The 26,782-nt window shown below is 54.3% G+C and overlaps 1 protein-coding gene across 1 annotated transcript in view; it reads left to right on the top strand.

Moving 5' to 3' along the window:
- The window catches only part of LOC140387012 (scavenger receptor class F member 2-like), a 218,139-nt gene that overhangs the window by 59,711 nt on the left and 131,646 nt on the right, over window positions 1-26,782 (top strand). The window contains 3 exon segments of the mRNA XM_072469986.1: window positions 2,494-2,599; window positions 8,759-8,883; window positions 15,240-15,374. Coding sequence (XP_072326087.1) covers window positions 2,494-2,599; window positions 8,759-8,883; window positions 15,240-15,374 — 366 coding nt within the window.

A 26,782-nucleotide genomic window follows, 5' to 3' on the forward strand; every position in this document is an offset into this window, starting at 1 on the left:
CGCCGTCAGGCAGCAGTGTTAACCACTGCATGACCGTGCTGCCCCGTGACTGTTGACTGGGTGGGATATTAAAGGGTGTGGGGAGTGAGGGGGGAGCGTGGGATTAGACTGGGTGGGATATTAAAGGGTGTGGGGAGTAAGGGGGAGAGTGGGATTAGACTGGGTGTGATATTAAAGGGTGTGGGGAGTGAGGGGGGAGAGTGGGATTAGACTGGGTGTGATATTAAAGGGTGTGGGGAGTGAGGGGAGAGTGGGATTAGACTGGATGGGATATTAAAGGGTGTGGGGAGTGAGGGGGGAGCGTGGGATTAGACTGGGTGGGATATTAAAGGGTGCAGGGAGAGTGGGATTAGACTGGGTGTGATATTAAAGGGTGTGGGGAGTGAGGGGGGAGTGGGATTAGACTGGGTGGGATATTAAACGGTGGGGGGAGTGATGGGGAGAGTGGGATTATACTGGGTGGGATATTAAAGGGTGAGGGGAGAGTGGGATTAGACTGGGTGGATATTAAAGGGTGGGGGGAGTGAGGGGGGAGTGGGATTAGACTGGGTGGGATATTAAAGAGTGGGGGGAGTGAGGGGGAGAGTGGGATTAGACTGGATGGGATATTAAAGGGTGAGGGGAGAGTGGGATTAGACTGGGTGGATATTAAAGGGTGGGGGAGTGAGGGGGGAGTGGGATTAGACTGGGTGGGATATTAAAGGGTGGGGGGAGTGAGGGGGGAGAGTGGGATTAGACTGGGTGGGATATTAAAGGGTGGGGGGTGTAAGGGGGAGTGGGATTAGACTGGGTGGGGGGAGTGAGGGGGGAGTGGGATTAGACTGGGTGGGATATTAAAGGGTGGGGGGAGTGGGATTAGACTGGGTGGGATTTTAAAGGGTTTGGGGAGTGAGGGGAGAGTGGGATTAGACTGGGTGGGATATTAAAGGGTGCGGGGAGAGTGGGATTAGACTGGGTGGGATATTAAAGGGTGTGGGGAGTGAGGGGGGAGTGGGATTAGATTGGGTGGGATATTAAAGGGTGGGGGGAGTGGGATTAGACTGGGTGGGATTTTAAAGGGTTTGGGGAGTGAGGGGAGAGTGGGATTAGACTGGGTGGGATATTAAAGGGTGAGGGGAGTGAGGGGAGAGTGGGATTAGACTGGGTGGGATATTAAACGGTGGGGGGAGTGAGGGGAGAGTGGAATTAGACTGGGTGGGATATTAAAGGGTGAGGGGAGTGAGGGGGAGAGTGGGATTAGACTGGGTGGGATATTAAAGGGTGCGGGGAGAGTGGGATTAGACTGGGTGGGATATTAAAGGGTGTGGGGAGTGAGGGGGGAGTGGGATTAGATTGGGTGGGATATTAAAGGGTGGGGGGAGTGGGATTAGACTGGGTGGGATTTTAAAGGGTGTGGGGAGTGAGGGGAGAGTGGGATTAGACTGGGTGGGATATTAAAGGCTGGGGGGAGTGAGGGGGGAGTGGGATTAGACTGGGTGTGATATAGAAGGGTGTGGGGAGTGAGGGGGGAGAGTGGGATTAGACTGGGTGGATATTAAAGGGTGTGGGGAGTGAGGGGGGAGAGTGGGATTAGACTGGGTGGGATATTAAAGGGTGCGGGGAGTGAGGGGGGAGAGTGGGATTAGACTGGGTGTGATATTAAAGGGTGTGGGGAGTGAGGGGAGAGTGGGATTAGACTGGGTGGGATATTAAAGGGTGTGGGGAGTGAGGGGGGAGTGGGATTAGACTGGGTGTGATATTAAAGGGTGTGGGGAGTGAGGGGGAGAGTGGGATTAGACTGGGTGGGATATTAAAGGGTGCGGGGAGAGTGGGATTAGACTGGGTGGGATATTAAAGGGTGCAGGGAGTAAGGGGGAGAGTGGGATTAGACTGGGTGTGATATTAAAGGGTGTGGGGAGTGAGGGGGGAGAGTGGGATTAGACTGGGTGGGATATTAAAGGGTGCGGGGAGAGTGGGATTAGACTGGGTGGGATATTAAAGGGTGTGGGGAGTGAGGGGGGAGCGTGGGATTAGACTGGGTGGGATATTAAAGGGTGCGGGGAGAGTGTGATTAGACTGGGTGTGATATTAAAGGGTGTGGGGAGTGAGGGGGGAGTGGGATTAGACTGGGTGGGATATTAAAGGGTGCGGGGTGTGAGGGGAGAGTGGGATTAGACTGGGTGGGATATTAAAGGGTGTGGGGAGTGAGGGGGGAGCGTGGGATTAGACTGGGTGGGATATTAAAGGGTGCGGGGAGAGTGGGATTAGACTGGGTGGATATTAAAGGGTGGGGGGAGTGAGGGGGGAGTGGGATTAGACTGGGTGTGATATTAAAGGGTGTGGGGAGTGAGGGGGGAGCGTGGGATTAGACTGGGTGACAGATGCCACATCTTTGGCCAATGGTCGGTTTCTGCAAGAAATGTTCTCTGTTCACAACCTGAGTGCAGCGTTGGGATCTTGCTGTGCGTTGCATTGGGCTCTGTCCCTAACTCTGATTGTTTGCTGTTTTTTCAGGTAAAACGGGCGTCCTGATTGCTGTTGTCATGACGAGTCTCCTCGTCCTCCTCTGCATCTTCTGCTGTTGTTGCTGTGGAAACAACAGAAATGCCACCAAGAACAGGTGGGTGATGGAGTTGCGACTTTCCCCCCTGCCTGGGGGGTATTCTGTGTCCAGGACGAGAATCTGGAGGAGGTCACACAGATCTTCCCACAGTCAGGCAGGAAACATTCCCAGATCCCGGGTCATGTGGGATTGTTTCGTTGGCAGCAAGCCAGGGGAAAACAGGTTCAAATCTCTGGGTGTGACATCCTGACAGACCTGAACACTGATAGATAAACAAGTGTTTCAGTCAGCGCTGGGGAACAGAGAAGGATACAGCAATGTTATTCCAAAAACTGGGCTGAGGGATGAATAAAGCTCGTCTGGACCTTAAAACAGGTTCATGTCAGACAGCAAATTCACAGACTCGCCCAGTTCCTCGCAGACACCCAGAGCGAAATGCTTCAGAAACTCTCACAATGATTCTGCAACCCTCCCCAATTCAGCACGACTGTGCTCGATTACCAATCCTGGCATCTATTCTATTGAAATGCAAATTGCACATTAACGCAGTGCAGGAAGAGGCCATCATATCTGATCCACCTCTTTATTAATCTCTTCAATTCCTGTGCCGGTTGCACAGAAACCGACAATTTAGCTGCCTGTGCGGAAGATCCTGGGAGAAAACTGTGGAATTAAACTAAAATCCCGGATGTTCCAAACAAAAATTCAAACGAGCTTTCCTCTTGATACTGGCTGTGAGTTACTGATATTCCTGACTTTCCCAGTGTCTGGCTGTGAGTTACTGATATTCCTGACTTTCCCAGTGTCTGGCTGTCAGTTACTGATATTCCTGACTTTCCCAGTGTCTGGCTGAGTTACTGATATTCCTGACTTTCCCAGTGTCTGGCTGTGAGTTACTGATATTCCTGACTTTCCCAGTGTCTGGCTGTGAGTTACTGATATTCCTGACTTTCCCAGTGTCTGGCTGAGTTACTGACATTCCTGACTTTCCCAGTGTCTGGCTGAGTTACTGATATTCCTGACTTTCTCCAGTGCCTGGCTGTGAGTTACTGATATTCCTGACTTTCCCATGTTCCTGGCTGTGAGTTACTGATATTCCTGACTTTCCCAGTGTCTGGCTGTGAGTTACTGATATTCCTGACTTTCCCAGTGTCTGGCTGTGAGTTACTGATATTCCTGACTTTCCCAGTGTCTGGCTGTGAGTTACTGATATTCCTGACTTTCCCAGTGTCTGGCTGTGAGTTACTGATATTCCTGACTTTCCCATGTTACTGGCTGTGAGTTACTGATATTCCTGACTTCCCCAGTGTCTGGCTGTGAGTTACTGATATTCCTGACTTTCCCAGTGTCTGGCTGTGAGTTACTGATATTCCTGACTTTCCCAGTGTCTGGCTGTGAGTTACTGATATTCCTGACTTTCCCATGTTACTGGCTGTGAGTTACTGATATTCCTGACTTTCCCAGTGTCTGGCTGTGAGTTACTGATATTCCTGACTTTCCCAGTGTCTGGCTGTGAGTTACTGATATTCCTGACTTTCCCAGTGTCTGGCTGTGAGTTACTGATATTCCTGACTTTCCCCGTGTCTGGCTGTGAGTTACTGATATTCCTGACTTTCCCAGTGACTGGCTGTGAGTTACTGATATTCCTGACTTTCCCAGTGTCTGGCTGTGAGTTACTGATATTCCTGACTTTCCCAGTGTCTGGCTGTGAGTTACTGATATTCCTGACTTTCCCAGTGTCTGGCTGTGAGTTACTGATATTCCTGACTTTCCCATGTTCCTGGCTGTGAGTTACTGATATTCCTGACTTTCCCAGTGTCTGACTGTGAGTTACTGAAATTCCTGACTTTCCCAGTGTCTGGCTGTGACTTACTGATATTCCTGACTTTCGCAGTGTCTGGCTGTGAGTTACTGATATTCCTGACTTTCCCAGTGTCTGGCTGTGAGTTACTGATATTCCTGACTTTCCCATGTTCCTGGCTGTGAGTTACTGATATTCCTGACTTTCCCAGTGTCTGGCTGTGAGTTACTGATATTCCTGACTTTCCCAGTGTCTGGCTGTGAGTTACTGATATTCCTGACTTTCCCAGTGTCTGGCTGTGAGTTACTGATATTCCTGACTTTCCCAGTGTCTGGCTGTGAGTTACTGATATTCCTGACTTTCCCAGTGTCTGGCTGTGAGTTACTGATATTCCTGACTTTCCCAGTGTCTGGCTGTGAGTTACTGATATTCCTGACTTTCCCATGTTACTGGCTGGGAGTTACTGATATTCTTGACTTTCCCAGTGTCTGGCTGTGAGTTACTGATATTCCTGACTTTCCCAGTGTCTGGCTGTGAGTTACTGATATTCCTGACTTTCCCATGTTCCTGGCTGTGAGTTACTGATATTCCTGACTTTCCCATGTTCCTGGCTGTGAGTTACTGATATTCCTGACTTTCCCATGTTCCTGGCTGTGAGTTACTGATATTCCTGACTTTCCCATGTTACTGGCTGTGAGTTACTGATATTCCTGACTTTCCCAGTGTCTGGCTGTGAGTTACTGATATTCCTGACTTTCCCAGTGTCTGGCTGTGAGTTACTGATATTCCTGACTTTCCCATGTTCCTGGCTGTGAGTTACTGATATTCCTGACTTTCCCAGTGTCTGGCTGTGAGTTACTGATATTCTTGACTTTCCCAGTGTCTGGCTGAGTTACTGATATTCCTGACTTTCCCAGTGTCTGGCTGAGTTACTGATATTCCTGACTTTCCCAGTGTCTGGCTGTGAGTTACTGATATTCCTGACTTTCCGAGTGTCTGGCTGTGAGTTACTGATATTCCTGACTTTCCCAGTGTCTGGCTGTGAGTTACTGATATTCCTGACTTTCCCAGTGTCTGGCTGTGAGTTACTGATATTCTTGACTTTCCCAGTGTCTGGCTGTGATTTACTGATATTCCTGACTTTCCCAGTGTCTGGCTGTGAGTTACTGATATTCCTGACTTTCCGAGTGTCTGGCTGTGAGTTACTGATATTCCTGACTTTCCCAGTGTCTGGCTGAGTTACTGATATTCCTGACTTTCCCAGTGTCTGGCTGTGAGTTACTGATATTCCTGACTTTCCCAGTGTCTGGCTGAGTTACTGATATTCCTGACTTTCCCAGTGTCTGGCTGTGAGTTACTGATATTCCTGACTTTCCCAGTGTCTGGCTGTGAGTTACTGATATTCTTGACTTTCCCAGTGTCTGGCTGTGAGTTACTGATATTCCTGACTTTCCCAGTGTCTGGCTGTGAGTTACTGATATTCCTGACTTTCCGAGTGTCTCGCTGTGAGTTACTGATATTCCTGACTTTCCCAGTGTCTGGCTGAGTTACTGATATTCCTGACTTTCCCAGTGTCTGGCTGTGAGTTACTGATATTCCTGACTTTCCCAGTGTCTGGCTGTGAGTTACTGATATTCCTGACTTTCCCAGTGTCTGGCTGTGAGTTACTGATATTCCTGACTTTCCCAGTGTCTGGCTGTGAGTTACTGATATTCCTGACTTTCCCCAGTGTCTGGCTGTGAGTTACTGATATTCCTGACTTTCCCAGTGTCTGGCTGTGAGTTACTGATATTCCTGACTTTCCCAGTGTCTGGCTGTGAGTTACTGATATTCCTGACTTTCCCAGTGTCTGGCTGAGTTACTGATATTCCTGACTTCCCCAGTGTCTGGCTGAGTTACTGATATTCCTGACTTTCCCAGTGTCTGGCTGAGTTACTGATATTCCTGACGTTCCCAGTGTCTGGCTGAGTTACTGATATTCCTGACTTCCCCAGTGTCTGGCTGTGAGTTACTGATATTCCTGACTTCCCCAGTGTCTGGCTGTGAGTTACTGATATTCCTGACTTTCCCCAGTGTCTGGCTGTGAGTTACTGATATTCCTGACTTTCCCAGTGTCTGGCTGTGAGTTACTGATATTCCTGACTTTCCCAGTGTCTGGCTGTGAGTTACTGATATTCCTGACTTTCCCAGTGTCTGGCTGTGAGTTACTGATATTCCTGACTTTCCCAGTGTCTGGCTGTGAGTTACTGATATTCCTGACTTTCCCAGTGTCTGGCTGTGAGTTACTGATATTCCTGACTTTCCCAGTGTCTGGCTGTGAGTTACTGATATTCCTGACTTTCCCAGTGTCTGGCTGTGAGTTACTGATATTCCTGACTTTCCCATGTTACTGGCTGGGAGTTACTGATATTCTTGACTTTCCCAGTGTCTGGCTGTGAGTTACTGATATTCCTGACTTTCCCAGTGTCTGGCTGTGAGTTACTGATATTCCTGACTTTCCCATGTTCCTGGCTGTGAGTTACTGATATTCCTGACTTTCCCATGTTCCTGGCTGTGAGTTACTGATATTCCTGACTTTCCCATGTTCCTGGCTGTGAGTTACTGATATTCCTGACTTTCCCATGTTACTGGCTGTGAGTTACTGATATTCCTGACTTTCCCAGTGTCTGGCTGTGAGTTACTGATATTCCTGACTTTCCCAGTGTCTGGCTGTGAGTTACTGATATTCCTGACTTTCCCATGTTCCTGGCTGTGAGTTACTGATATTCCTGACTTTCCCAGTGTCTGGCTGTGAGTTACTGATATTCTTGACTTTCCCAGTGTCTGGCTGAGTTACTGATATTCCTGACTTTCCCAGTGTCTGGCTGAGTTACTGATATTCCTGACTTTCCCAGTGTCTGGCTGTGAGTTACTGATATTCCTGACTTTCCCAGTGTCTGGCTGTGAGTTACTGATATTCCTGACTTTCCCAGTGTCTGGCTGTGAGTTACTGATATTCCTGACTTTCCCAGTGTCTGGCTGTGAGTTACTGATATTCTTGACTTTCCCAGTGTCTGGCTGTGAGTTACTGATATTCCTGACTTTCCCAGTGTCTGGCTGTGAGTTACTGATATTCCTGACTTTCCGAGTGTCTGGCTGTGAGTTACTGATATTCCTGACTTTCCCAGTGTCTGGCTGAGTTACTGATATTCCTGACTTTCCCAGTGTCTGGCTGTGAGTTACTGATATTCCTGACTTTCCCAGTGTCTGGCTGAGTTACTGATATTCCTGACTTTCCCAGTGTCTGGCTGTGAGTTACTGATATTCCTGACTTTCCCAGTGTCTCGCTGTGAGTTACTGATATTCCTGACTTTCCCAGTGTCTGGCTGAGTTACTGATATTCCTGACTTTCCCAGTGTCTGGCTGTGAGTTACTGATATTCCTGACTTTCCCAGTGTCTGGCTGTGAGTTACTGATATTCCTGACTTTCCCAGTGTCTGGCTGTGAGTTACTGATATTCCTGACTTTCCCAGTGTCTGGCTGTGAGTTACTGATATTCCTGACTTTCCCCAGTGTCTGGCTGTGAGTTACTGATATTCCTGACTTTCCCAGTGTCTGGCTGTGAGTTACTGATATTCCTGACTTTCCCAGTGTCTGGCTGTGAGTTACTGATATTCCTGACTTTCCCAGTGTCTGGCTGAGTTACTGATATTCCTGACTTCCCCAGTGTCTGGCTGAGTTACTGATATTCCTGACTTTCCCAGTGTCTGGTTGAGTTACTGATATTCCTGACGTTCCCAGTGTCTGGCTGAGTTACTGATATTCCTGACTTCCCCAGTGTCTGGCTGTGAGTTACTGATATTCCTGACTTCCCCAGTGTCTGGCTGTGAGTTACTGATATTCCTGACTTTCCCCAGTGTCTGGCTGTGAGTTACTGATATTCCTGACTTTCCCAGTGTCTGGCTGTGAGTTACTGATATTCCTGACTTTCCCAGTGTCTGGCTGTGAGTTACTGATATTCCTGACTTTCCCAGTGTCTGGCTGTGAGTTACTGATATTCCTGACTTTCCCAGTGTCTGGCTGTGAGTTACTGATATTCCTGACTTTCCCAGTGTCTGGCTGTGAGTTACTGATATTCCTGACTTTCCCAGTGTCTGGCTGTGAGTTACTGATATTCCTGACTTCCCCAGTGTCTGGCTGTGAGTTACTGATATTCCTGACTTTCCCAGTGTCTGGCTGTGAGTTACTGATATTCCTGACTTTCCCAGTGTCTGGCTGTGAGTTACTGATATTCCTGACTTTCCCAGTGTCTGGCTGTGAGTTACTGATATTCCTGACTTTCCCAGTGTCTGGCTGTGAGTTACTGATATTCCTGACTTTCCCAGTGTCTGGCTGAGTTACTGATATTCCTGACTTTCTCCTGGCTGGATCTCCAGGATGTTGGATGAGGAGGATGGTCCAATCACAAGGATGAAGCAGCAGGTCCAGGGAGTCCTGGCCAATCTCAGCTCAGCTCTTCCGTGTGTTTCGTTTGGAAATCAGAAGCTGCCGAAAGTGACGGGTAAGCGGTCCCGTGTTCCAGGATCCAATCACATCTTCATTCTGATCGGCGTACCTGTCGGTTTATAAACTGAAAATTAGCAGTTGATTTCCTGAGTGGGTAACGTGCATCACCCGTCTTCACGGGCGGGATTCTCCGACTCCCCCCGCCGGGGTCGGGAATTGCGCCGCGCCTACTGGCAGGCCCCCCCCCCCCCCCCCCCCCCCCCGCGATTCTCCTGCCCGGATGGGCCGAAGTCCCGCTGCTGGAATGCCTGTCCCGCCGGCGTGGATTAAACCACCTCTCTTACCGGCGGGACAAGGCGGCACGGGCAGGCTCCGGGGTCCTGGGAGGGGCGCGGGGCAATCTGGCCCCGGGGGGTGCCCCCACGGTGGCCTGGCCCGCGATCGGGGCCCACCGATCCGCGGGCGGGCCTGTGCCGTGGGGGCACTCTTTCCTTTCCGCCTTCGCCACGGTCTCCACCATGGCGGAGGCGGAAGAGACTCCCTCCACTGCGCATGCGCGGGAATGCCGTCAGCGGCCGCTAACGCTCCTGCGCATGCGCCGCCCGGATATGTCATTTCCGCTCCAGCTGGCGGGGCACCAAAGGCCTTTTCCGCCAGCTGGCGCGGAAATTCGTCCGGCGCCGACCTAGCCCCTTAAGGTTGGGACTCGGCACCCTTGGGGCGGCGCGATGCCCGACTGATTTGCGCCGTTTTGGGCACCGGTCGGCGGACATCGCGCCGTTTCCGGAGAATTTCACCCCAGGTTCTATTCTCCCCACTCCCCGTGGGAGCGAGTCCCACATTCTCCCCACTGCCCGTGGGAGCGAGTCCCACATTCTCCCCACTCCCCGTGGGAGCGAGTCCCACATTCTCCCCACTCCCCGTGGGAGTGAGTCCCACATTCTCCCCACTCCCCGTGGGAGCGAGTCCCACATTCTCCCCACTCCCCGTGGGAGCGAGTCCCACATTCTCCCCACTCCCCGTGGGAGCGAGTCCCACATTCTCCCCACTCCCCGTGGGAGCGAGTCCCACATTCTCCCCACTCCCCGTGGGAGCGAGTCCCACATTCTCCCCACTGCCCGTGGGAGCGAGTCCCACATTCTCCCCCACTCCCCGTGGGAGCGAGTCCCACATTCTCCCCACTCCCCGTGAGAGCGAGTCCCACATTCACCCCACTCCCCGTGGGAGCGAGTCCCACATTCTCGCCACTCCCCGTGGGAGCGAGTCCCACATTCCCCCCACTCCCCGTGGGAGCGAGTCCCACATTCTCCCCACTCCCCGTGGGAGCGAGTCCCACATTCTCCCCACTCCCCGTGGGAGCGAGTCCCACATTCTCCCCACTCCCCGTGGGAGCGAGTCCCACATTCTCCCCACTCCCCGTGACAGCGAGTCCCACATTCTCCCCACTCCCCGTGGGAGCGAGTCCCACATTCTCCCCACTCCCCGTGACAGCGAGTCCCACATTCTCCCCACTCCCCGTGCCAGCGAGTCCCACATTCTCCCCACTCCCCGTGGGAGCGAGTCCCACATCCTCCCCACTCTCCGTGGGAGCGAGTCCCACATTCTCCCCACTCCCCGTGGGAGCGAGTCCCACATTCTCCCCACTCCCCGTGCCAGCGAGTCCCACATTCTCCCCACTCTCCGTGGGAGCGAGTCCCACATTCTCCCCACTCCCCGTGGGAGCGAGTCCCACATTCTCCCCACTGCCCGTGGGAGCTAGTCCCACATTCTCCTCACTCCCCGTGACAGCGAGTCCCACATTCTCCCCACTCCCCGTGCCAGCGAGTCCCACATTCTCCCCACTCCCCGTGGGAGCGAGTCCCACATTCTCCCCACTCCCCATGGGAGCGAGTCCCACATTCTCCCCACTCCCCGTGGGAGCGAGTTCCACATTCTCCCCACTCCCCGTGGGAGCGAGTCCCACATTCTCCCCACTCCCCGTGGGAGCGAGTCCCACATTCTCCCCACTCCCCGTGGGAGCGAGTCCCACATTCTCCCCACTCCCCGTGGGAGCGAGTCTCACATTCTCCCCACTCCCTGTGGGTGCAAGTCCCACATTCTCCCCACTCCCCGTGGGAGCGAGTCTCACATTCTCCCCACTCCCTGTGGGAGCTAGTCCCACATTCTCCCCACTCCCTGTGGGAGCAAGTCCCACATTCTCCCCACTCCCCGTGGGAGCGAGTCCCACACTCTCCCCACTCCCCGTGGGAGGGAGCCCCTCATTCTCCCCACTCCCCGTGGGAGCGAGTCCCACATTCTCCCCACTCCCTGTGGGAGCGAGTCCCACATTCCCCCCACCCCCTGTGGGAGCGAGTCCCACATTCTCCCCACTCCCCGTGGGAGCGAGTCCCACATTCTCCCCACTCCTCACAGGGAGATCGAGTGGTGGGGGTTATAAAACTACACCTGAAATGACCCTGATTGGCTGTGAAACGCTCTAGGGTGCAGTGAGATTGAGAAGGGCGCTAGAGGAATGCAAATCCTTTCTTTGCGCCTCCTGCTCTTCTGACCCATGGAAAGGCAACGTGAAGGAGACTCCCAGCAGAAAATGGGGAAATAGAAATGATAGTCCGGAGTCTGGGATTCCAGACGGACAAACACTCTCCCATTTGAGAGTTAGGAGATGTGAAATTAATGACTTACCTCAGCCTGAATGTGAATTGTTTCCCATGGATCAATTCCAAATCCCCAGGGGCGCGATTCAGCGGACTTGAAACTGTGTTTGGCGGGTTGCCCCTCAGGGCGACGGCAGCAATATTCGCCCCATATCCACCGGCACTTTGCCAGTTTTTTGGGCCTCGGAGAGTTTCTCCCCAGAGAGGAAGCACTTTTAAACTGAACAGGAACAGCTCCTCGCAGATCAGGGCAGCCCCGATCTCTGCACCAACCCCTTGCAGACCCCACCATCACCCCCCACCCCCCACCATCACCCCCCACCCCCACCATCACCCCCCACCCCCACCATCACCCCCCCACCCCCACCATCACCCCCCACCCCCACCATCACCCTCCCACCTTCCCCACCCCCCACCCCCACCTTCCCCACCCCCACCTTCACCCCCCACCCCACCAACACCCCCCCACTTTCCCCACCCCCACCATCACCCCCCACCTTCCCCACCCCCACCCCCCTCCCCACCCCCCTCCCCACCCCCCTCCCCACCATCCCCCTCCCCACCTTCCCCATCCCCACCTTCCCCATCCCCCTCCTGACCATCACCCCCATCCTCACCATCACCCCCACACCTTCCGCACCCCCCCACCCCACCATCACCCCCACCTCACCATCACCCCCACACCTCACAATCACCCCCACACCTTCCCCCTCACCCCCCCATCTTCCCCATCCCCCACCCCACCATCACCCCCACAGCTTCCCCACCCCCCACCCCACCATCAGCCCCCCACCTTCCCCACCCCCCACCCCCACCATCACCCCCCCACCTTCCCCACCCCCACCATCACCCCCCCACTTTCCCCACCCCCACCATCACCCCTCCACCCACCAATACCCCCCCACAGCCACCACTCCCCACCACTCCCCTGCCCACCATCACCCCCCCTACCTTCCCACTCCCACCAGTCACCCGCCCTCCAACTCCTATCCCCCGTCTCCACTTCCCCCTCCCCAGATCGCCCCGCGCCCGCCCCCCCTCCCCAGGACCCCCGGAGCCCCGCCCGCGCCACCCGTCCCGCCGGTAAGAGAGGTGCTTTAATGTACGCCGGCGGGACAGGCATTTTAGCGGCGGGACTTCGGCCCATTCGGGCCGGAGAATCGCGGGGGGGGGGGGCCCGCCAACCGGCGCGGCGCGATTCCCGCCCCCGCCGAATATCCGGTGGTGGAGAATTCGGGACACGGCGGGGGCGGGATTCACGCCAGCCCCCGGCGATTCTCCAACCCGGCGGAGGATCTCGCCCCTGAACTCACTCCCCCTCGGCAGCTCTACCCTCTCCCTGAGCTCCTCCAGACTGGGGAACCCTTCCCCCAATTACAGATCACTCACCTTGACTAGCCCCACTTCCCTCCGCCTCCTGTATGCACTATCCCCCCCAGCCCCCCCCCCCCCCCCCCCGGCTCAAACCCATCTCCCCAACCTTCTCATGGCCGTTGGAAACCCCACCCCCACCCAACCCCGTCTAATGGGAACCCCCCCCCCTTGGACCCGACCCCTGGCAGTGCCAACCAGGCGCACCCGCAGCCTGCCAGGGAGAGGGGCAGGGTACCACCGTGCCCTGTGCCTGACCACCCAGGGGTCTCTAATGGCCGGCGAGACCCCTTGAAGTGCCGTCACGGTCAACGTTTGCGTACACCAATGCTAAATGGTCTCGCAGGCGCTGCCGCTGACCCACGTGCTGGGTGACCCCCGTGCTGGGTGACCCCCGTGCTGGGTGACCCCCGTGCTGGGTGACCCCCGTGCTGGGTGACCCCCGTGCTAGATGAAGGCGGGATCCAGGTCGCGCTGGTCGGAGCGGTCGCTGACTCGAGATCGGCCTGCCGCCCGGTGTGGGGCTCTCGCGCGACTCACCCGTAGCGTCCGAATCCGTGCTGGGCGGTCGCTGAATGGTGGCCGCTGCAGTAATAGTTCTGAGTTATCTATTCACACCCACCACAGCAACAGGGGAATTTAAAGTCAATTAATGAATTGTGAATAAAAACTAGTCCCATTAATAATGATCACTGAAACTGTGAAATGGTTATAAAAACCCATCTAGGTCACTAATGTCCTTCATGGAAGGAAATCTGCTGTCCTTACCCGGTCTGGCCGACACGTGACTCCAGACCCACAGCAATGGGGTTGATCTTGCCCCCGTAATGGCCGAGCGAGACACTCAGACCTTTCAAACCACAAGCTGAAAAGAAGCAGGGTGAATGTACCGACACCACATAAACTGGGGTTCAAAAAGGCAGCTCACTACCGCCTCCTCAAGGACAATTAGGGATGGGCAATAAATGCTGGCACGATAAACAGCAACATATCCAGAATGAATTGAAAAAAAATCAAAATACTGACATCAATATCTCGTGGCGTGTGCGGTGAGCGTGTGCGGTGAGCGTGTGCGGTGAGCGTGTGCGGTGAGCGTGTGCGGTGAGCGTGTGCGGTGAGCGTGTGCGGTGAGCTTGTGCGGTGAGCGTGTATGTGTGACAGCACACAGTGAACATGTGAGGTGAGCGTGTGCGGTGAGCGTGTGCGGTGAGCATGTATGTGTGGCAGCACACAGTGAACATGTGAGGTGAGCGTGTGCGGTGAGCGTGTGCGGTGAGCATGTATGTGTGGCAGCACACAGTGAACATGTGAGGTGAGCATGTGCGGTGAGCGTGTGCGGTGAACGTGTGCAGTGAGCGTGTGCGGTGAGCGTGTGCGGTGAGCATGTATGTGTGGCAGCACACAGTGAACATGTGAGGTGAGCGTGTGCGGTGAGCGTGTGCGGTGAGCATGTATGTGTGGCAGCACACAGTGAACATGTGAGGTGAGCGTGTGCGGTGAGCGTGTGCGGTGAGTGTGTGCGGTGAGCGTGTGCGGTGAGCATGTATGTGTGGCAGCACACAGTGAACATGTGAGGTGAGCATGTGCGGTGAGCGTGTGCGGTGAACGTGTGCAGTGAGCGTGTGCGGTGAGCGTGTGCGGTGAGCATGTATGTGTGGCAGCACACAGTGAACATGTGAGGTGAGCGTGTGCGGTGAGCGTGTGCGGTGAGCATGTATGTGTGGCAGCACACAGTGAACATGTGAGGTGAGCGTGTGCGGTGAGCGTGTGCGGTGAGTGTGTGCGGTGAGCGTGTGCGGTGAGCGTGTGCAGTGAGCGTGTATGTGTGGCAGCACACAGTGAACATGTGAGGTGAGCATGTGCGGTGAGCGTGTGCGGTGAACGTGTGCAGTGAGCGTGTGCGGTGAGCTTGTGCGGTGAGCATGTATGTGTGGCAGCACACAGTGAACATGTGAGGTGAGCGTGTGCGGTGAGCGTGTGCGGTGAGCGTGTGCGGTGAGCGTGTGCGGTGAGCGTGTGCGGTGAGCGTGTGCGGTGAGCGTGTGTGGTGAGCGTGTGCGGTGAGCATGTATGTGTGGCAGCACACTGAACATGTGAGGTGAGCGTGTGCGGTGAGCGTGTGCGGTGAGTGTGTGCGGTGAGCGTGTGCGGTGAGTGTGTGCGGTGAGCGTGTGCGGTGAGCGTGTGTGGTGAGCGTGTGCGGTGAGCATGTATGTGTGGCAGCACACAGTGAACATGTGAGGTGAGCGTGTGCGGTGAGCGTGTGCGGTGAGCATGTATGTGTGGCGACGCACGGTGAACATGTGAGGTCAGCCTGTCGCGACATGCGGTGAGCGTGTGACAACGCGCTGTGTGTAGTCTGTGTAACTCTCTCTCTCTGTTACAGTTTCCCCCCATGACGCCGACATCAGTTTTAATTGCAGTTTCATAGACTCTCCCTCTGCCGGTTGGGATTCAGCCTCTTTCTCATCCTTCGAGACAGATGAGGGGGAGCCTCTGTATTGTGAACCCACATTGGAAGGTGAGCGCACACACAGATGCAGACAATTGTTCAAGGATTTTGAAAACTTAATTGCAGCAACTTCTTCCCTGTTGTAACGTATTCAAGTAGCGGAGAACAGGCTGAAGAATGAAAAGGAGTGTCCCTGTGAGAGTCAGCACCTTCAGGAACTGTCCCCCAGTGAGAGTCAGCATCTTCAGGAACTGTCTCCCAGTGAGAGTCAGCACCTTCAGGAACTGTGTCCCAGTGAGAGTCAGCACCTTCAGGAACTGTCCCCCAGTGAGTCAGCACCTTCAGGAGCTGTGTCCCAGTGAGAGTCAGCACCTTCAGGAACTGTCCCCCAGTGAGAGACAGCACCTTCAGGAACTGTCCCCCAGTAAGAGTCAGCACCTTCAGGAGCTGTGTCCCAGTGAGAGTCAGCACCTTCAGGAACTGTCCCCCAGTGAGAGACAGCACCTTCAGGAACTGTCCCCCAGTAAGAGTCAGCACCTTCAGGAACTGTGTCCCAGTGAGAGTCGGCACCTTCAGGAACTGTCCCCCAGTGAGAGTCAGCACCTTCAGGAACTGTCCCCCAGTGAGAGACAGCACCTTCAGGAACTGTGTCCCAGTGAGAGTCAGCACCTTCAGGAACTGTCCCCCAGTGAGAGTCAGCACCTTCAGGAACTGTCCCCCAGTGAGAGTCGGCACCTTCAGGAACTGCATCCCAGTGAGAATCAGCACCTTCAGGAACTGTCCCCCAGTGAGAGTCAGCACCTTCAGGAACTGTCCCCCAGTGAGAGTCAGCACCTTCAGGAACTGTCCCCCAGTGAGAGTCAGCACCTTCAGGAATTGTGTCCCAGTGATTATCAGCACCTTCAGGAACTGTGTCCCAGTGTGAGTCAACACCCTTAGGAACTGTGTCCCAGTGAGAGTCAGCACCTTCAGGAACTGTGTCCAAGTGAGGGTCAGCATCTTCAGGAACTGTACCCCAGTGAGAGTCAGCACCTTCAGGAACTGTACCCCAGTGAGAGTCAGCACCTTCAGGAACTGTCCCCCAGTGAGAGTCAGCAACTTCAGAAACTGTCCCCCAGTGAGACCTTCAGGAACTGTACCCCAGTGAGAGTCAGCACGTTCAGGAACTGAGTCCCAGTGAGAGTCAGCACCTTCAGGAACTGTCCCCCAGTGAGAGTCAGCACCTTCAGGAACTGTCTACCAGTGAGAGACAGCACCTTCAGGAACAGTCCCCCAGTAAGAGTCAGCACCTTCAGGAACTGTGTCTCAGTGAGAGTCAGCAGCTTCAGGAACTGTACCCCTGTTAGAGTGAGCACCTTCAGGAACTGTGTCCCAGTGAGAGTCAGCACCTTCAGGAACTGTGTCCCAGTGAGAGTCAGCACCTTCAGGAACTGTACCCCAGTGAGAGTCAGCGCCTTCAGGAACTGTGTCCCAGTGAGAGTCAGCATCTTCAGAAACTGTCCCCCAGTAAGAGTCAGCACCTTCAGGAATTGTGTCCCAGTGAGAATCAGCACCTTAAGGAACTGTGTCCCAGTGAGAGTCAGCACCTTCAGGAACTGTGTCCCAGTGAGAGTCAGCACCTTCAGGAATTGTGTCCCAGTGAGAATCAGCACCTTCAGGAACTGTGTCCCAGTGAGAGTCAGCACCTTCAGCAACTTTGTCCCAGTGAGAGTCAGCATCTTCAGGAACTGTGTCCCAGTGAGAGTCAGCACCTTCAGGAACTTTGTCCCAGTGAGAGTCACCAGCTTCAGGAACTGTGTCTCAGTGAGTGTCAGCACCTTCAGAAACTGTACCCCAGTGAGAGTCAGCACCTTCAGGAACTGTGTCCAAGTGAGGGTCAGCATCTTCAGGAACTGTACCCCAGTGAGAGTCAGCACCTTCAGGAACTGTACCCCAGTGAGAGTCAGCACCTTCAGGAACTGTCCCCCAGTGAGAGTCAGCAACTTCAGAAACTGTCCCCCAGTGAGACCTTCAGGAACTGTACCCCAGTGAGAGTCAGCACGTTCAGGAACTGCGTCCCAGTGAGAGTCAGCACCTTCAGGAACTGTCCCCCAGTGAGAGTCAGCACCTTCAGGAACTGTCTACCAGTGAGAGACAGCACCTTCAGGAACAGTCCCCCAGTAAGAGTCAGCACCTTCAGGAACTGTGTCTCAGTGAGAGTCAGCAGCTTCAGGAACTGTACCCCTGTGAGAGTGAGCACCTTCAGGAACTGTGTCCCAGTGAGAGTCAGCACCTTCAGGAACTGTGTCCCAGTGAGAGTCAGCACCTTCAGGAACTGTACCCCAGTGAGAGTCAGCGCCTTCAGGAACTGTGTCCCAGTGAGAGTCAGCATCTTCAGAAACTGTCCCCCAGTAAGAGTCAGCACCTTCAGGAATTGTGTCCCAGTGAGAATCAGCACCTTCAGGAACTGTGTCCCAGTGAGAGTCAGCACCTTCAGGAACTGTGTCCCAGTGAGAGTCAGCACCTTCAGGAATTGTGTCCCAGTGAGAATCAGCACCTTCAGGAACTGTGTCCCAGTGAGAGTCAGCACCTTCAGCAACTTTGTCCCAGTGAGAGTCAGCATCTTCAGGAACTGTGTCCCAGTGAGAGTCAGCACCTTCAGGAACTTTGTCCCAGTGAGAGTCACCAGCTTCAGGAACTGTGTCCCAGTGAGTGTCAGCACCTTCAGAAACTGTACCCCAGTGAGAGTCAGCACCTTCAGGAACTGTGTCCCAGTGAGAGTCAGCACCTTCAGGAACTGTGTCCCAGTGAGAGTCAGCACCTTCAGGAACTGTCCCCCATTGAGAGTCAGCACCTTCAGGAGCTGTCCCCCAGTGAGAGTCAGCACCTTCAGGAACTGTCCCCCAGTGAGAGTCAGCACCTTCAGGAACTGTCCCCCAGTGAGAGTTAGCACCTTCAGGAACTGTGTCCCAGTGAGAGTCAGCACCTTCAGGAACTGTACCCCAGTGAGAGTCTGCACCTTCAGGAACTGTGTCCCAGTGAGAGTCAGCACCTTCAGGAACTGTGTCCCAGTGAGAGTCAGCACCTTCAGGAACTGTGTCCCAGTGAGAGTCAGCACCTTCAGGAACTGTGTCCCAGTGAGAGTCAGCACCTTCAGGAACTGTGTCCCAGTGAGAGTCAGCACCTTCAGGAACTGTGTCCCAGTGAGAGTCAGCATCTTCAGGAACTGTGTCCCAGTGAGGGTCAGCATCTTCAGGAACTGTACCCCAGTGAGAGTCAGCACTTTCAGGAACTGTACCCCAGTGAGAGTCAGCACCTTCAGGAACTGTCTACCAGTGAGAGACAGCACCTTCAGGAACTGTCCCCCAGTGAGAGTCAGCACCTTCAGGAACTGTACCCCAGTGAGAGTCAGCAACTTCAGGAACTGTGTCCCAGTGAGAGTCAGCACCTTCAGAAACTGTCCCCCAGTGAGAGTCAGTACCTTCAGGAATTTTGTCCCAGTGAGAGTCAGCACCTTCAGGAACTGTGTCCCAGTGAGAATCAGCACCTTCAGGAACTGTGTCCCAGTGTGAGTTAAAAGCCTTAGGAACTGTGTCCCAGTGAGAGTCAGCACCTTCAGCAACTTTGTCCCAGTGAGAGTCAGCACCTTCAGGAACTTTGTCCCAGTGAGAGTCAGCATCTTCAGGAACTGTGTCCCAGTGAGAGTCAGCACCTTCAGGAACTTTGTCCCAGTGAGAGTCACCAGCTTCAGGAACTGTGTCCCAGTGAGTGTCAGCACCTTCAGGAACTGTACCCCAGTGAGAGTCAGCACCTTCAGGAACTGTGTCCCAGTGAGAGTCAGCACCTTCAGGAACTGTCCCCCAGTGAGAGTCAGCACCTTCAGGAACTGTCCCCCAGTGAGAGTCAGCACCTTCAGGAACTGTCTCCCAGTGAGAGTCAGCACCTTCAGGAACTGTCCCCCATTGAGAGTCAGCACCTTCAGGAGCTGTCCCCCAGAGAGAGTCAGCACCTTCAGGAACGGTGTCCCAGTGAGAGTGAGCACCTTCAGGAACTGTGCCCCAGTGAGAGTCAGCACCTTCAGGAACTGTCTACCAGTGAGAGACAGCACCTTCAGGAACTGTCCCCCAGTAAGAGTCAGCACCTTCAGGAACTGTGTCCCAGTGAGAGTCAGCAGCTTCAGGAACTGTACCCCTGTGAGAGTCAGCACCTTCAGGAACTGTGTCCCAGTGAGAGTCAGCACCTTCAGGAACTGTGTCCCAGTGAGAGTCAGCACCTTCAGGAACTGTACCCCAGTGAGAGTCTGCACCTTCAGGAACTGTGTCCCAGTGAGAGTCAGCACCTTCAGAAACTGTCCCCCAGTGGGAGTCAGCACCTTCAGGAATTTTGTCCCAGTGAGAGTCAGCACCTTCAGGAACTGTGTCCCAGTGAGAGTCAGCACCTTCAGGAACTGTGTCCCAGTGAGAGTCAGCAACTGTCCCCCAGTGAGAGTCAGCACCTTCAGGAACTGTCTACCAGTGAGAGACAGCACCGTCAGGAAATGTCCCCCAGTAAGAGTCAGCACCTTCAGGAACTGAGTCCCAGTGAGAGTCAGCAGCTTCAGGAACTGTACCCCTGTGAGAGTCAGCACCTTCAGGAACTGTGTCCCAGTGAGAGTCAGCACCTTCAGGAACTGTGTCCCAGTGAGAGTCAGCACCTTCAGGAACTGTACCCCAGTGAGAGTCTGCACCTTCAGGAACTGTGTCCCAGGGAGAGTCAGCACCTTCAGAAACTGTCCCCCAGTGAGAGTCAGCACCTTCAGGAATTTTGTCCCAGTGAGAGTCAGCACCTTCAGGAACTGTCCCCCAGTGAGAGTCAGCACCTTCAGGAATTGTGTCCCAGTGAGAATCAGCACCTTCAGGAACTATGTCCCAGTGAGAGTCAACACCTTCAGCAACTTTGTCCCAGTGAGAGTCAGCATCTTCAGGAACTGTGTCCCAGTGAGAGTCAGCACCTTCAGGAACTTTCCCCCAGTGAGAATCACCAGCTTCAGGAACTGTGTCCCAGTGAGTGTCAGCACCTTCAGGAACTGTACCCCAGTGAGAGTCAGCACCTTCAGGAACTGTCCCCTGTTGAGAGTCAGCACCTTCAGGAACTGTCCCCCAGTGAGAGTCATCACCTTCAGGAACTGTCCCCCAGTGAGAGTCAGCACCTTCAGGAACTGTGTCCCAGTGAGAGTCAGCACCTTCAGGAACTGTGTCCCAGTGAGAGTCAGCACCTTCAGGAACAGTGTCCCAGTGAGAGTCAGCACCTTCAGGAACAGTGTCCCAGTGAGAGTCAGCACCTTCAGGAACTGTCCCCAGTGAGAATCAGCACCTTCAGGAACTATGTCCCAGTGAGAGTCGCACATTCAGGAACTGTCTACCAGTGAGAGACAGCACCTTCAGGAACTGTCCCCCAGTGAGAGTCAGCACCTTCAGGAACTGTGTCCCAGTATGAGTCAGCACCTTCAGGATATGTCACCCAGTGAGAGTCAGCACCTTCAGGAACTGTGTCCCAGTGAGAGTCAGCACCTTCAGGAACTGTCCCTCAGTGAGAGTCAGTACCTTCAGGAACTGTCCCCCAGTGAGAGTCAGCACCTTCAGGAACTGTGTCCCAGTGAGAGTCAGCACCTTCAGAAACTGTCCCCCAGTGAGAGTCAGCACCTTCAGGAACTGTCCCCCAGTGAGAGTCGGCACCTTCAGGAACTGTGGCCCAGTGAGAATCAGCACCTTCAGGAACTGTGTCCCAGTGAGAGTCAGCACCTTCAGGAACTGTGTGCCAGTGAGAGTCAGCACCTTCAGGAACTGTACCCCAGTGAGAGTCAGCACCTTCAAGAACTGTCCCCCAGTGAGAGTCAGCACCTTCAAGAACTGTCCCCCAGTGAGAGTCAGCACCTACAGGAACTGTGTCCCAGTGAGAGTCAGCACCTTCAGGAACTGTGTCCCAGTGAGAGTCAGCAGCTTCAGGAACTGTACCCCTGTGAGAGTCAGCACCTTCAGGAACTGTGTCCCAGTGAGAGTCAGCACCTTCAGGAACTGTGTCCCAGTGAGAGTCAGCACCTTCAGGAACTGTACCCCAGTGAGAGTCTGCACCTTCAGGAACTGTGTCCCAGTGAGAGTCAGCACCTTCAGAAACTGTCCCCCAGTGGGAGTCAGCACCTTCAGGAATTTTGTCCCAGTGAGAGTCAGCACCTTCAGGAACTGTGTCCCAGTGAGAGTCAGCACCTTCAGGAACTGTGTCCCAGTGAGAGTCAGCAACTGTCCCCCAGTGAGAGTCAGCACCTTCAGGAACTGTCTACCAGTGAGAGACAGCACCTTCAGGAAATGTCCCCCAGTAAGAGTCAGCACCTTCAGGAACTGAGTCCCAGTGAGAGTCAGCAGCTTCAGGAACTGTACCCCTGTGAGAGTCAGCACCTTCAGGAACTGTGTCCCAGTGAGAGTCAGCACCTTCAGGAACTGTGTCCCAGTGAGAGTCAGCACCTTCAGGAACTGTACCCCAGTGAGAGTCTGCACCTTCAGGAACTGTGTCCCAGGGAGAGTCAGCACCTTCAGAAACTGTCCCCCAGTGAGAGTCAGCACCTTCAGGAATTTTGTCCCAGTGAGAGTCAGCACCTTCAGGAACTGTCCCCCAGTGAGAGTCAGCACCTTCAGGAATTGTGTCCCAGTGAGAATCAGCACCTTCAGGAACTATGTCCCAGTGAGAGTCAACACCTTCAGCAACTTTGTCCCAGTGAGAGTCAGCATCTTCAGGAACTGTGTCCCAGTGAGAGTCAGCACCTTCAGGAACTTTCCCCCAGTGAGAATCACCAGCTTCAGGAACTGTGTCCCAGTGAGTGTCAGCACCTTCAGGAACTGTACCCCAGTGAGAGTCAGCACCTTCAGGAACTGTCCCCCAGTGAGAGTCAGCACCTTCAGGAACTGTCCCCCAGTGAGAGTCAGCACCTTCAGGAACTGTGTCCCAGTGAGAGTCAGCACCTTCAGGAACTGTGTCCCAGTGAGAGTCAGCACCTTCAGGAACTGTATCCCAGTGAGAGTCAGCACCTTCAGGAACAGTGTCCCAGTGAGAGTCATCACCTTCAGGAACAGTGTCCCAGTGAGAGTCAGCACCTTCAGGAACTGTCCCCAGTGAGAATCAGCACCTTCAGGAACTATGTCCCAGTGAGAGTCGCACATTCAGGAACTGTCTACCAGTGAGAGACAGCACCTTCAGGAACTGTCCCCCAGTGAGAGTCAGCACCTTCAGGAACTGTGTCCCAGTATGAGTCAGCACCTTCAGGATCTGTCCCCCAGTGAGAGTCAGCACCTTCAGGAACTGTGTCCCAGTGAGAGTCAGCACCTTCAGGAACTGTCCCTCAGTGAGAGTCAGTACCTTCAGGAACTGTCCCCCAGTGAGAGTCAGCACCTTCAGGAACTGTGTCCCAGTGAGAGTCAGCACCTTCAGAAACTGTCCCCCAGTGAGAGTCAGCACCTTCAGGAACTGTCCCCCAGTGAGAGTCGACACCTTCAGGAACTGTGGCCCAGTGAGAATCAGCACCTTCAGGAACTGTGTCCCAGTGAGAGTCAGCACCTTCAGGAACTGTGTGCCAGTGAGAGTCAGCACCTTCAGGAACTGTACCCCAGTGAGAGTCAGCACCTTCAAGAACTGTCCCCCAGTGAGAGTTAGCACCTTCAAGAACTGTCCCCCAGTGAGAGTCAGCACCTACAGGAACTGTGTCCCAGTGAGAGTCAGCACCTTCAGGAACTATGTCCCAGTGAGAGTCAACACCTTCAGGAACTGTGTCCCAGTGAGAGTCAGCACCTTCAGGAGCTGTCCCCCAGTGAGAGTCAGCACCTTCAGGAACAGTGTCCCAGTGAGAGTCAGCACCTTCAGGAACTGTCCCCAGTGAGAATCAGCACCTTCAGGAACTATGTCCCAGTGAGAGTCAGCACATTCAGGAACTGTCTTCCAGTGAGAGACAGCACCTTCAGGAACTGTCCCCCAGTGAGAGTCAGCACCTTCAGGAACTGTGTCCCAGTATGAGTCAGCACCTTCAGGATCTGTCCCCCAGTGAGAGTCAGCACTTCAGGAACTGTCCCTCAGTGAGAGTCAGCACCTTCAGGAACTGTCCCCCAGTGAGAGTCAGCACCTTCAGGAACTGTGTCCCAGTGAGAGTCAGCACCTTCAGGAACTGTCGCGCAGTGAGAGTCAGCACCTTCAGGAACTGTCCCCCAGTGAGAGTCGGCACCTTCAGGAACTGTGGCCCAGTGAGAGTCAGCACCTTCAGGAACTGTGTCCCAGTGAGAGTCAGCACCTTCAGGAACTGTGTGCCAGTGAGAGTCAGCACCTTCAGGAACTGTACCCCAGTGAGAGTCAGCACCTTCAAGAACTGTCCCCCAGTGAGAGTCAGCACCTTCAAGAACTGTCCCACAGTGAGAGTCAGCACCTTCAGGAACTGTGCCCCAGTGAGAGTCAGCACCTTCAGGAACTGTCCCGCAGTGAGAGTCAGCACCTTCTGGAACTGTGTCCCAGTGAGAGTCAGCACCGTCAGGAACTGTGTCCCAGTGAGAGTCAGCACCTTCAGGAACTGTCTCCAGTGAGAGTCAGCACCTTCAGGAACTGTCCCCCAGTGAGAGTCAGCACCTTCAGGAACTGTGTCCCAGTGAGAGTCAGCACCTTCAGGAACTGTACCCCAGTGAAAGTCAGCACCTCAGGAACTGTACCCCAGTGAGAGTCAGCACCTTCAGGAACTGCCCGCAGTGAGAGTCAGCACCTTCAGGAACTGTGTTCCAGTGAGAGTCAGCACCTTAAGGAACCGTGTCCCAGTGAGAGTCAGCACCTTCAGGAACTTTCCCTTATGAGAGTCAGTACCTTCAGGAACTGTGCCCCAGTGAGAGCCAGCACGTTAAGGAATTGTGTCCCAGTGAGAATCAGCACCTTCAGGAACTGTGTCCCAGTGAGACTCAGCACCTTCAGGAACTTTGTCCCAGTGAGAGTCAGGATCTTCAGGAACTGTGTCCCAGTGAGAGTCAGTACCTTCAGGAACTGTACCCCAGTGAAAGTCAGCACCTCAGGAACTGTACCCCAGTGAGAGTCAGCACCTTCAGGAACTGCCCGCAGTGAGAGTCAGCACCTTCAGGAACTGTGTTCCAGTGAGAGTCAGCACCTTAAGGAACCGTGTCCCAGTGAGAGTCAGCACCTTCAGGAACTTTCCCTTATGAGAGTCAGTACCTTCAGGAACTGTGCCCCAGTGAGAGCCAGCACGTTAAGGAATTGTGTCCCAGTGAGAATCAGCACCTTCAGGAACTGTGTCCCAGTGAGACTCAGCACCTTCAGGAACTTTGTCCCAGTGAGAGTCAGGATCTTCAGGAACTGTGTCCCAGTGAGAGTCAGTACCTTCAGGAACTTTCCCCCAGTGAGAGTCAGCACCTTCAGGAACTGTCTCCCAGTGAGAGTCAACACCTTCAGGAACTGTGTCCCAGTGAGAGTCAGCACCTTCAGGAACTGTGTCCCAGTGAGAGTCAGCACCTTCAGGAACTGTGTCCCAGTGTGAGTCAGCACCTTCAAGAACTGTCCCCCAGTGAGAGTCAGCACCTTCAGGAACTGTCCCCCAGTGAGAATAATCTCCTTCAGGAACTGTCCCCCAGTGAGAGTCAGCACCTTCAGGAACTGTCCCCCAGTGAGAGTCAGCACCTTCAGGAACTGTCCCCCAGTGAGTGTCAGCACCTGCAGGAATTGTGTCACAGTGAGAGTCAGTACATTCAGGAACTGTGTCCCAGTGAGAGTCAGCACATTCAGGAACTGCATCCCAGTGAGGGTCAGCACCTTCAGGAACTGTGTCCCAGTGAGAGTCAGCACCTTCAGGAACTGTCCCCCAGTGAGAGTCCGTACTTTCAGGAACAGTGTCCCAGTGAGAGTCTGCACCTTCAGGAACTGTGTCCCAGTGAGAGTCTGCACCTTCAGGAACTGTCCCCCAGTGAGAGTCAGCACCTTCAGGAACTGTGTCCCAGTGAGAGTCAGCACCTTCAGGAACTGTGTCGCAGTGAGAGTCAGCAACTTCAGGAACTGTGTCCCAGTGAGAGTCAGCACCTTCAGGAACTGTCTCCCAGTGAGAGTCAGCACCTTCAGGAACTGTCCCACAGTGAGAGTCAGCACCTTCAGGAACTGTCCCCCAGTGAGAGTCAGCACCTTCAGGAACTGTCCCCCATTGAGAGTCAGCACCTTCAGGAACTGTGTCCAAGTGAGAGTCATCACCTTCAGGAACTGTCTCCCAGTGAGAGTGAGAACCTTCAGGAACTGCCCCCCAGTGAGAGTCAGCACCTTCAGGAACTGTCCCCCAGTGATAGTCAGCACCTTCAGGAACTGTCCCCCAGTGACAATAATCTCCTTCAGGAACTGTCTCCCAGTGAGAGTCAGCACCTTCAGGAACTGTACCCCAGTGAGAGTCAGTACCTTCAGGAACTGTGTCCCAGTGAGAGTCAGCACCTTCAGGAACTGTGTCCCAGTGAGAGTCAGCACCTTCAGGAACTGCCCCCCAGTGAGAGTCAGCACCTTCAGGAACTGTCCCCCAGTGATAGTCAGCACCTTCAGGAACTGTCCCCCAGTGACAATAATCTCCTTCAGGAACTGTGTCCCAGTGAGAGTCAGCGCCTTCAGGAACTGTCCCCCATTGAGAGTCAGCACCTTCAGGAACTGTGTCCCAGTGAGAGTCAGCACCTTCAGGAACTGTCCCCCAGTGAGAGTCAGCACCTTCAGGAACTGTCCCCCAGTGAGAGTCAGCACCTTCAGGAACTGTCCCCCAGTGAGTGTCAGCACCTTCAGGAACTGTGCCCCAGTGAGAGTCAGCACCTTCAGGAACTGCATCCCAGTGAGGGTCAGCACCTTCAGGAACTGTGTCCCAGTGAGAGCACCTTCAGGAACTGTCTCCAGTGAGAGTCAGCACCTTCAGGAACTGTCCCCCAGTGAGAGTCAGCACCTTCAGGAACTGTGTCCCAGTGAGAGTCTGCACCTTCAGGAACTGTCCCCCAGTGAGAGTCAGCACCATCAGGAACTGTGTCCCAGTGAGAGTCAGCACCTTCAGGAACTGTGTCCACAGTGAGAGTCAGCACCTTCAGGAAATGCATCCCAGTGAGGGTCAACACCTTCAGGAACTGTGTCCCAGTGAGAGCACCTTCAGGAACTGTCTGCAGTGAGAGTCAGCACCTTCAGGAACTGTCCCCCAGTGAGAGTCAGCACCTTCAGGAACTGTGTCCCAGTGAGAGTCTGCACCTTCAGGAACTGTCCCCCAGTGAGAGTCAGCACCTTCAGGAAATGTGTCCCAGTGAGAGTCAGCACCTTCAGGAACTGTCTCCCTGTGAGAGACAGCACCTTCAGCAACTGTGTCCAAGTCAGAGTCATCACCTTCAGGAACTGTCCCCCAGTGAGAGTCAGCACCTTCAGGAACTGTGTCCAAGTGAGAGTCAGCACCTTCAGGAACTATGTCCCAGTGAGAGTCAGCACCTTCA

Source organism: Scyliorhinus torazame, chromosome 12 (genome assembly GCF_047496885.1).
Source record: "Scyliorhinus torazame isolate Kashiwa2021f chromosome 12, sScyTor2.1, whole genome shotgun sequence".
In the NCBI taxonomy this organism is placed as follows: Eukaryota; Metazoa; Chordata; class Chondrichthyes; order Carcharhiniformes; family Scyliorhinidae; genus Scyliorhinus; species Scyliorhinus torazame.